The sequence below is a fragment of the Tachypleus tridentatus genome, chromosome 8, assembly GCF_004210375.1.
Source record: "Tachypleus tridentatus isolate NWPU-2018 chromosome 8, ASM421037v1, whole genome shotgun sequence".
NCBI lineage: Eukaryota > Metazoa > Arthropoda > Merostomata > Xiphosura > Limulidae > Tachypleus > Tachypleus tridentatus.
The window spans coordinates 58,827,395-58,839,483 of NC_134832.1; the positions used below are offsets into that span (position 1 = coordinate 58,827,395).

At 28.9% G+C, this 12,089-nt stretch overlaps 1 protein-coding gene across 1 annotated transcript in view; it reads right to left on the bottom strand.

The window, feature by feature from the left end:
* Nucleotides 1-521: 521 nt before the first annotated feature.
* Nucleotides 522-12,089, bottom strand: part of LOC143222448 (mitochondrial import inner membrane translocase subunit TIM44-like) — a 45,137-nt gene continuing 33,569 nt past the window's right edge. Inside the window, exons 12-15 of the mRNA XM_076448978.1 lie at nt 8,333-8,422; nt 4,081-4,191; nt 2,465-2,619; nt 522-1,895 (exon numbers count right to left, since the gene is read on the bottom strand). Coding sequence (XP_076305093.1) covers nt 2,500-2,619; nt 4,081-4,191; nt 8,333-8,422 — 321 coding nt within the window. The 3' untranslated portion in view covers nt 522-1,895; nt 2,465-2,499. The remainder of the gene's footprint in view (nt 1,896-2,464; nt 2,620-4,080; nt 4,192-8,332; nt 8,423-12,089) is intronic.

Below are 12,089 nucleotides of genomic sequence, written 5' to 3' on the forward strand. Positions count from 1 at the left end.
TCAGAAGGATCTCTAGGAATAGTTATCCCGAATAAGCTCATGATGTATAATGTGTGAAGGTAAGTGTTCTTTATTCGAATATCTTGCAAAGCTAGTCAACAATTCTATAATTTTATTTAATATTCGATAAAACCAGTGTTTAAAGGGTTATTTATAAACGGTGCTTGTTTGTTTGTTTTTGAATTTCACGCAAAGCTACACGAGAGCTTCTGTGTTAGCCGTCTGAAATTTAGCAATATAAGACTAGAGGGAAGGCAGCTAGTCATTACTACCCACCACAAAATCTTGAGCTACTCTTTTACTAAAGAATAATGGGATTGACTGTAACTTATAACACCCCCACAGCTGAATCCCGCGACCATCAGATTAGGAGTCAAGCACCCTAACCATCTGGCCTTGCCGGGCCACATAAACAGTGCTATTAAAATTTTGACCACTAGCCATTCATACATAGAACTCTTGGGCAAAAACATTCTTTATTGTACAAAATTTACCTATACTCAATAAACACAATATTATTATTTCAACTGTCTTTTTATTCATCTTTTCCTGTCTTTTTGCTTTTAAAACAAATTCTACACTTTGAGTAATTTTCTTTTTCCTACACACTTGACATATACACACAATTTCACCGTATAAGAAGAAACTGAATTTTTCTGTTAATAATTTCCATTTTTGTATCTACTTAAGAGTTATGTTAATTACAGAATATGTTTATTCAGAACTTTCTGCTTAACTCTTTAAAAGCTATGAGCATTATATCTGTACTTGTTGATTCCTTGCATTTTCTCGTGTTTCAAATCGTTTTGTGGCTTTTGTGAGGTAAGGATCACAATACCATTCTTTCTTCACACAGAAGAATGAAGTCTCATAAAAAATTTTCATTGTAATATATATACAGTTACCCTGACAATCACTCTTGCAACTTAACTGATTATTAACTTATAACTTAATGTTACTTATGTATTTGTGTGTGTGTGTGCATATTATAAACTGTAAAAAAAAAACGTTTTAATTGCCATTTAACTTTTTCTAATATATATACAACAGAGACACACCTCAGTGAAAAGTACAATGTAGGAAAAATTATATAGTTACTATGAACTCTACTACATATCGATTTTTACATGATTTGGTAGATTTTGCAAAATAAAACAAAAATATGGCAAAATAACACAGTCACATAGTTTAACAGCAGTAACAAAAAATTGTATAATCTTTCAACAATTGGAAATGAAAATATTTTTATGTGGGAGTTCTCACAGCAAAGCCTGATGTAGTTACACAATCACTTAGGTCAGTAAGATAAATCTGTTTACTTAGAATAAAAGCTATAGCCATTTTCTAATGTTCGATTGAGACAAATCATCCAACTAATTATTAAAGTGAAAAAAAAAAGTGTATTATATTATTATTTTGACAAAAAACTTAAGTTTTCAAAATCATGAAAATGATATAAAACAATATAATGCGTCACATAGGCCTTACGAAAAATAACAACTCTGATGGTCTCATAAATGTATCAAAAAGGTAGTATGAATTCTAACAAAGTCATAACTATTTAGCTTTTAGTTACCATTTTCAAATGTTTAAAAACTAAACAAAATGAAGCCTTCAGCTTGAAGAAAGTATCTCATGAACAAGTTAACTGCATATTTTTATTCATAAGTTAACATAACTTTCATGAAAGGAATAGAGAGAGGAATATTAAATTCTTTGTTTAATAATATTTTAATGATCACCTAAAATAACTTGTTGACTCTATAGCCACTACAGAATGAAATTAAACGATCTCTTACAGTCCCTAGCATACAAAATTGACCTGATGATATAACCAAAATTATGACGAACTATGCAGCTGTAAAGGTTTGTCTTTTTTGGGCTATATAACCAACCTGACAAGAAAAAAAAGGAAAATAAATTATTGTTATCATTTCCTTTTGCAATCTGACATGAAACAGTTATAAAAACGTACTGACCAAATATATTCTGTCATCTAATTTAGTATTACTGCTCCTCAAATTAATCACAACAGTATCATTAGTCATGAGACAGACTCTAGATTTTTTAAAATATTTAAAAACGATTTCAGAATTAACAAAATAAAAAGTACTATGACTAGCGCTTGTGATAAAAAGAACAGTGTTTCGGAATTTAAACCGTAACTTTTAAATAAATAAATAAATACTTTTTATTTCTTCTATATCTTATGCTAAATGATAATGAACAGATGTTTTGATATAAATGCAAATGCCCACTTGAGTTGTTTCAACTCTCATAATGATTCTTTACTTGAAAAAGTATATTACGAATGTAAACATCAGTCACAATTGTTGCTTTTCTGCCAAACAATAAAATTCCAATAAATAATAAAAGGTTTTTAATCACTTTCAAAAGGTATATATACACATATCATGTATATTTTTTTCTCAACTACACATCTGGAATAGAAGTCTTCCCTCACCTCTGAATCACACTTGTTGCTAATAATTTTACTAATCATAAAAACTGTTGTACACTATTTGCTGAAAGATCCATGAGTTTCCAAGCTGCCTTTGGATCTAGTTCTGTCTGATCTCGGCATAAAACCCAAACATAGTACATTCTCAAAATTTTGTCCTAAAAAAAAATCAATGATTTCCATATTAAATATATTTATTATAAAACTCAGTACACATTATCCATAATGATTTGTTACTTTTGTCACTCCAGACTCCAACAACAACTAACCAGTTCATTATAGGTAAGTAATTTACAAAAAACAAGATGATGAAAAATATTTACAATACTCCAGGCTAAAAGTTACATAAATCAATTTATCGGTTAACGGTATACAACAACAAAACTTATAAACAAGGAAAAATGTACATGAAACAAATGATTTGATTGACATATTTGCATTTTAATTACCATTGAGTCCTCATCTTCTTTATCATGTTTATTAATATGATTTTCTTTTCTTATTAAAAAAATCTTTTTGAAAAGAATGCTAAACATTTTGAAAGTACAAAATTCCTAACTTAATAATTTATTATTAAGTATACTTAACAAGTAACCAATGAGATCCAATATTTATAAAAAATTAAGTCAGATGAGAATGGGTATACTAAATTCTAATAGAACTATTATTTTTAAACCCCCGACTTGAAATACATATGAAAAAAACTTTAAATCACTAAAAGATATGTACAGATACATATGTACATCTGTGTGTGTGTGTGTATATATATTTATATACATATTTGTAAGCTATTTTCTTAATATTCTAATTTAGATGTTTACTGGAGAGATATGGTAATCACAATGATGCAACATATTGAAAGTTCACTGTGACTTAATAACCAAAAAGCTTTGTGAAATATACAAAAACAAGGATATGACGTAAGTATGAGTAATCAGCATTGAGTTCAGTTCAGTACTTATTCAGCATGGGAAGATTTATCACATCTGTTCAATTATTCAATCAGTTAGCAAGTGAATTCTGTAAGCAAGTTAGGCATACTTACCATTAATTTATGTTGAAACACTTTTATGTATTTAGTCTTACAACTACAAATGAAAGTCACCTGTTATAAACTTTAAGAAAAAATTACTGATTTATTATCATTGTGTAGACTAGACTTGGCATTATTTTTATCAAACTGTCCAAAAGAACCCACCCAACAACAGACATTTTGCAAAATTGTATATATATATATATATACACCCCCTTCTAAAAATGTGTATGATACAAATTATGTAGCTCTAGTTTCTGTGAAATTATCAACCAGCTTACTGGAAAAACCTTTGCCTTTTTTTTGTCATACAATTATCTTGAGTTTCAACACATTTTTGCTTTCTTTATTGTATGCTTTATCTAGGCTGATGAGACAAAAGACAATCATTTATATTCTCAAATCACGGGTAATATTAATTTTATAGATCAACATAAATTTTTATGTCAAAAAGGTTCTTCGTATTTAAATAAAAAGAAAACTAAAGACACGTTTTTCCTTCATTAAAGTTTATGTACAGAATTCTTTGCACTGAACATTCCATTTACTCAGAATATATACAGCATTGAAAAGAAATTCAACTTACTGGATCTCCTTCCACAACGTCACCTTTGGCATTTCGAACAACCATGATCTGTTGTGTTTGAAATGTTATTATGAGAACAGGTCCTTGTTCCATCATCTTTCCCATTGCAAGCTGTGAAAAATGAGATATTTTTTAATCTTTAAGATAAAGAAGGAACTATCTCCTTTGTGGCAAATATAACTGTACAACTGAACATACACTCAGGAGTACACTTTCAAGATTAACATGCATTTTATTACAAAAGAGAAGCAAAAAATACAGAATAATGCAAGATGTGACATTAGTTGAAAAAAATGTGAATGTCAGCACAATCCACACATTTATAAAGCTTGGAAGTTAGCCAGATAACCTTGGAGAATGCTATCCACAGAAGAGGAAGAAATAATTAATATGAAATGCATGTCATATTAACAAGGAAAAAAGATAACTTTCTATTAATTATACCATTTATGTTACATATACACTCATAAATCAGGTTTTGAATATTTTAACATGTAAGAAATAGAAAGTACAATTAATTCCATTCTGCAAGACTACTGTATTAAAACTATAAATTCGTGTTGCTTAAAATAAATACTTCATGACATTGACTATAAATCAGAAAAAATACCAAATATAATATTCTTGTATTATTATTGCATGTTACCTTTGTACTTGTCTTTTATAAGATTAGTTAATGCTACAATAATACATATTGCATGACCAGTTTGTAAAGTGGAATTTAAGTTTTATACACAATATAAAAAAAAGCATTAATACTAAAAAAAATCTTTAATTACTGCCTATTTGCTAAAATTCCATTATTAGTATGAATAACTTAAGAAACAGTTAGTAGCTTCATAAGTATAAAAAAACATTTTAGCAAGTCGTTAATACAGAGAAGTTTAGAAGGAACACATTAGGATTATTAATGCTTACATTTTATAGTACAGACTGTAATAATCTGTAGCAACACATGCACTTGTTTGGTTTGTTTATGACAATGCTAACTGTCAACTGCATCAGAGAAAATTTCCAACTGTTTGACTACCTTTATTCCCAACAGATAGTAGAATTTACCATGACATCATAACACTGCCACAGTTGAAAGAGTAAGCATGTTCAATGCTGGGTTTTGATCTCACAGCCAGAGAGCACCCTAACCACCAGCCCATGTTGTTAAATCAATAAATTTAACAATTCAAAGTACAAGACAGTGTTTAAGCACCACCCAATAACAGTCAGACATATGTTTTTCCTTTTTAAATTTTTTCTATCTAGCTAGAGCTAGTTATAATTAAACAGGTGTCCTGTTGATACAAATAAATTAATTAGTTAGCTGTGTTACTTATCGTTATGATGTGTAGGCCTTTTGCAAGCTGGTTTCATTGGCAATAAATATGACAAATATTGTGTGATTGGAATTCTATTTTTATACACACTGTTCTAACTCTTTAAAATCCTGAAGGGACTAGATAACGAACGTGGTGATTATAAATTTGATAGGCCTAATCTAATGTCTTGTGACAAGTATAATGGTTTCACATATTGTCAAACTGTTATTAGTTCACATTACAAATTATGAGGAAGTTATGCATTAGTCAATACTTTCTTTGAACAAATACACAATAATAAGTATGAACTTGCTGTAACTTTTCCATTAAAATAATCTAATCTAATGTAATGCGAGTTACATTTGTAGTATGTTTGTTTTCTTATAGCAAAGCCATATCAGCCTGAACCCACCAAGGGAATCAAACCCCTGAGTTTCGCATGTGAGTTCGTAGATTGACCACTGGACTAATAGGGGGCACATTTATAGTAAGTAAACTATCTGAAGTTAAAAATACTCTTATTTAGTTAAAATAATTAACAAACCTTAACAAACTTAAATTAATAAAAAATAATAATAATTAGAAATCACAATATTTTATTTTACTTGGATAATTAGAATAATACAATTCAGTTTTAATTAGTTCATTATTTTTACAACATTAATTGATTCAATCATAACTTTCCTTAAACATTAGTTTTATAAAACACTACCTGATGTAATGAATGCTTAAAAGTAATCAATTATGTAATCAACTATCAGAATTTTTGTGATTACGACAAACTCTCCCATTGGAAGAGGCATGGGCATCAAAGGACAAAAATGGCCCTTAATATATAATTTTAGAAATAATAACTTTTTTACACTGCCACAAAATATTAAGCCTATCAAATCTTCTTTTAAATTGGTTATTGTATGTGTTTTGTTATCAAGTATTACTTATTGATTAAAAAAATTCTATTATTGGCTACTGAGAATTAAAAACTCAACAAATGACTGTAACAAGTTGAAAATTCTGTTACAGATGTACAAGAATCGTAAGTGGTATGACTATTAAATTTAAGAGTAACTTCAAAAGTGTCATTCTCTAACAAACACATTCCATAATAATTGTGCAAAATCTTTACATATTTAGGTGTCACCTACAGTTAGACATTAGTTATCTCTTATGCAAGTTATTATTTTTCCCTTTTGAGAATTTCATACCTGCCTTTTTAATTTCTTTGAAATTAAGCCTACTTTAAAAAAAACCAAAAACTTTTCTAGGATTTCCATCAAGAAGCTTGGAAAAGGGAGAATAACCTTCTCAAGTTCTCACCTCAGTTAGGACTTTTCACTGTAAATACTGTCAATGACATATATAAATAATACCGACATATTTTTCTTCAGTCCAAACAGTCACTAACTGAAACTTTCACCTTGTCAAATAGATTCAAAATAAAGTACAAAGGATTAAAACTACAGCACGGGTTGCCTTAAGGTCTTATTGTTTGAGTGCAATCTAACTATTGAAGATTATTTAGTTGTCAGAATTATACCAAATCTAATACAAAAGAATGAAAATAGATGCCACCCCCCAATCAATTCAGATAAATATGCAGCTGAGCAAATGTTAATTGTAATTTCATTTAATTATGATAACATCTTACTTAACATATAACAGGGGGCACTGGTAGTAATCTTATTATCATTACTGTTACATATAAAAGTGAAAATTACTGTCCTAGTGCTAAACACCCTTCTCAGTGACATCAGTCACTCAGCATATTATGTTTGTACCAGGAAAATAATAAAAAAAATTTAAAAAATCAAAATTTATTTTCCACTTCTTTTTATGAATTTAGTAAACACATAGCATTTCAGTTTTACTCTTTTCCTCAAATGTAAATACAACTCAATATCCTTAATATTTAATTAAAAACATATTGCAACAAAAATGTACACCAATAAAACATGCATTAAAAATATTAATTTTCAATGGAATGAATTGCAATGTTTTCCTAACTTTTTAATTTGAAAATAGCAGACAAGTGGTAATAAGGTCAAATGGTAACAAGGTCAAGAAAACATAAGGCAGGTAATACAACAGGTAATAAAGAATGTCTACCATAAACAAAATATTACACTTTTTTTTTCATTATTAAGAGAAAGAGCAGACGTTCCACAACTGAGACACAATACAAACATGAGACTCACTACAGACACCAGCAGACAATATATAATTAACAGACTGGATTATAATAAAATAACTAATGTTACAACAAACGAGTCATGAATCACTACCTTAGTTTTAATTTATAAATGATCCAAATTAAATGAATAAAATTTACACTTTCACAATGTAATCTAATTCAAAACCATTACAAATGTTGTTCATGCAATTACATAATATGAGTAGTGTATCAACCATTATGTCCATCTATCCCAGTCAACTAACAAGATCCTGATATTGGAAAAAAACCTCATCAGCACTTGATATAGCAGATATAGTGTTGCTGATATACTGTTTTAAATTCTTCTTTTCTTTCCCACTTAAGTTCTTGCCAGATATAGCCTACTTAAATAAGGCCTCCACAAACAATTTCTGAATTTGTAAAAATATTCACAGCAGTAGTTAATGTCAACATTATAATTTATAATGAGCGACGTTATCAGCAAAACAGTCACCAAATAAAACCCAGGCTTATAGTGAAAAAGTACAACTTATGGACATTATCTTGACATGTGGGCAATAACTCACATGAAAGGTTGGAGAGCAGCGAACTGTTAAGTAAGTAAGCCATCAATGATATTCAGAATCTACGTTGTTAGTGTTAGAACAAGAGCAACTCAATAAGGAAAAGCTTTCAGTAGTTTAGAGATAAGCCTACATGATTTAGATATATTTCTTCAATATCAAACAGACACTCAACAGAATTAAAAGGTAATAATAATACGTACATCAATGTTACTTATATCCAAAATCCTGGAGTCAAATTTGTATCCTAAACTTTGTGCTTGTTTGATGGGAGCTGCAAGAGTATTGAAGGGCTGAAATATAAAATATGAAACAAAACATATCCAATGATAAGAAACACAATTTAATAAAATAAGATTTGGTGTCATAAAAACAAGTGTGAAATATATTTAATGTTCCTAAACTGAGAAATCAGTAGAACACACAAAACTATTTCTTCTCCTAAAAACAAGTGTGAAATATATTTAATGTTCCTAAACTGAGAAATCAGTAGAACACACAAAACTACTTCATCTCCTAAAACAAGTGTGAAATATATTTAATGTTCCTAAACTGAGAAATCAGTAGAACACACAAAACTACTTCATCTCCTAAAAAAACAAGTGTGAAATATATTTAATGTTCCTAAACTGAGAAATCAGTAGAACACACAAAACTACTTCTTCTCCTAAAACAAGTGTGAAATATATTTAATGTTCCTAAACTGAGAAATCAGTAGAACACACAAAACTTCTTCATCTCCTAAAAACAAGTGTGAAATATATTTAATGTTCCTAAACTGAGAAATCAGTAGAACACACAAAACTATTTCTTCTCCTAAAAACAAGTGTGAAATATATTTAATGTTCCTAAACTGAGAAATCAGTAGAACACACAAAACTACTTCATCTCCTAAAAACAAGTGTGAAATATATTTAATGTTCCTAAACTGAGAAATCAGTAGAACACACAAAACTTCTTCATCTCCTAAAAACAAGTGTGAAATATATTTAATGTTCCTAAACTGAGAAATCAGTAGAACACACAAAACTACTTCATCTCCTAAAAACAAGTGTGAAATATATTTAATGTTCCTAAACTGAGAAATCAGTAGAACACACAAAACTTCTTCATCTCCTAAAACAAGTGTGAAATATATTTAATGTTCCTAAACTGAGAAATCAGTAGAACACACAAAACTACTTCTCCTAAAAAACAAGTGTGAAATATATTTAATGTTCCTAAACTGAGAAATCAGTAGAACACACAAAACTACTTCATCTTCTAAAAACAAGTGTGAAATATATTTAATGTTCCTAAACTGAGAAATCAGTAGAACACACAAAACTTCTTCATCTATTAAAAACAAGTGTGAAATATATTTAATGTTCCTAAACTGAGAAATCAGTAGAACACACAAAACTACTTCATCTATTAAAACAAGTGTGAAATATATTTAATGTTCCTAAACTGAGAAATCAGTAGAACACACAAAACTACTTCATCTCCTAAAACAAGTGTGAAATATATTTAATGTTCCTAAACTGAGAAATCAGTAGAACACACAAAACTACTTCATCTCCTAAAAACAAGTGTGAAATATATTTAATGTTCCTAAACTGAGAAATCAGTAGAACACACAAAACTTCTTCATCTATTAAAAACAAGTGTGAAATATATTTAATGTTCCTAAACTGAGAAATCAGTAGAACACACAAAACTACTTCATCTCCTAAAAACAAGTGTGAAATATAATTAATGTTCCTAAACTGAGAAATCAGTAGAACACACAAAACTACTTCATCTCCTAAAACAAGTGTGAAATATATTTAATGTTCCTAAACTGAGAAATCAGTAGAACACACAAAACTATTTCTTCTCCTAAAAACAATTGTGAAATATATTTAATGTTCCTAAACTGAGAAATCAGTAGAACACACAAAACTACTTCTCCTAAAAACAAGTGTGAAATATATTTAATGTTCCTAAACTGAGAAATCAGTAGAACACACAAAACTACTTCATCTCCTAAAAACAAGTGTGAAATATATTTAATGTTCCTAAACTGAGAAATCAGTAGAACACACAAAACTACTTCATCTCCTAAAAACAAGTGTGAAATATATTTAATGTTCCTAAACTGAGAAATCAGTAGAACACACAAAACTACTTCATCTCCTAAAAACAAGTGTGAAATATATTTAATGTTCCTAAACTGAGAAATCAGTAGAACACACAAAACTATTTCTTCTCCTAAAAACAAGTGTGAAATATATTTAATGTTCCTAAACTGAGAAATCAGTAGAACACACAAAACTTCTTCTTCTCCTAAAAACAAGTGTGAAATATATTTAATGTTCCTAAACTGAGAAATCAGTAGAACACACAAAACTACTTCATCTCCTAAAAACAAGTGTGAAATATATTTAATGTTCCTAAACTGAGAAATCAGTAGAACACACAAAACTACTTCATCTCCTAAAAACAAGTGTGAAATATATTTAATGTTCCTAAACTGAGAAATCAGAAGAACACACAAAACTTCTTCATCTATTAAAAACAAGTGTGAAATATATTTAATGTTCCTAAACTGAGAAATCAGTAGAACACACAAAACTTCTTCATCTATTAAAAACAAGTGTGAAATATATTTAATGTTCCTAAACTGAGAAATCAGTAGAACACACAAAACTACTTCATCTCCTAAAAACAAGTGTGAAATATATTTAATGTTCCTAAACTGAGAAATCAGTAGAACACACAAAACTATTTCTTCTCCTAAAAACAAGTGTGAAATATATTTAATGTTCCTAAACTGAGAAATCAGTAGAACACACAAAATTACTTCTTCTCCTAAAAACAAGTGTGAAATATATTTAATGTTCCTAAACTGAGAAATCAGTAGAACACACAAAACTTCTTCATCTATTAAAAACAAGTGTGAAATATATTTAATGTTCCTAAACTGAGAAATCAGTAGAACACACAAAACTACTTCATCTCCTAAAAACAAGTGTGAAATATATTTAATGTTCCTAAACTGAGAAATCAGTAGAACACACAAAACTATTTCTTCTCCTAAAAACAAGTGTGAAATATATTTAATGTTCCTAAACTGAGAAATCAGTAGAACACACAAAACTTCTTCATCTATTAAAAACAAGTGTGAAATATATTTAATGTTCCTAAACTGAGAAATCAGTAGAACACACAAAACTACTTCATCTCCTAAAAACAAGTGTGAAATATATTTAATGTTCCTAAACTGAGAAATCAGTAGAACACACAAAACTATTTCTTCTCCTAAAAACAAGTGTGAAATATATTTAATGTTCCTAAACTGAGAAATCAGTAGAACACACAAAACTACTTCATCTCCTAAAAACAAGTGTGAAATATATTTAATGTTCCTAAACTGAGAAATCAGTAGAACACACAAAACTTCATCTATTAAAAACAAGTGTGAAATATATTTAATGTTCCTAAACTGAGAAATCAGTAGAACACACAAAACTACTTCTCCTAAAAACAAGTGTGAAATATATTTAATGTTCCTAAACTGAGAAATCAGTAGAACACACAAAACTACTTCTCCTAAAAACAAGTGTGAAATATATTTAATGTTCCTAAACTGAGAAATCAGTAGAACACACAAAACTACTTCTCCTAAAAACAAGTGTGAAATATATTTAATGTTCAGAAACTGAGAAATCAGTAGAACACACAAAACTACTTCTTCTCCTAAAACAAGTGTGAAATATATTTAATGTTCAGAAACTGAGAAATCAGTAGAACACACAAAACTTCTTCATCTCCTAAAAACAAGTGTGAAATATATTTAATGTTCCTAAACTGAGAAATCAGTAGAACACACAAAACTACTTCTTCTCCTAAAAACAAGTGTGAAATATATTTAATGTTCCTAAACTGAGAAATCAGTAGAACACACAAAACTACTTCTCCTAAAAACAAGTGTGAAAT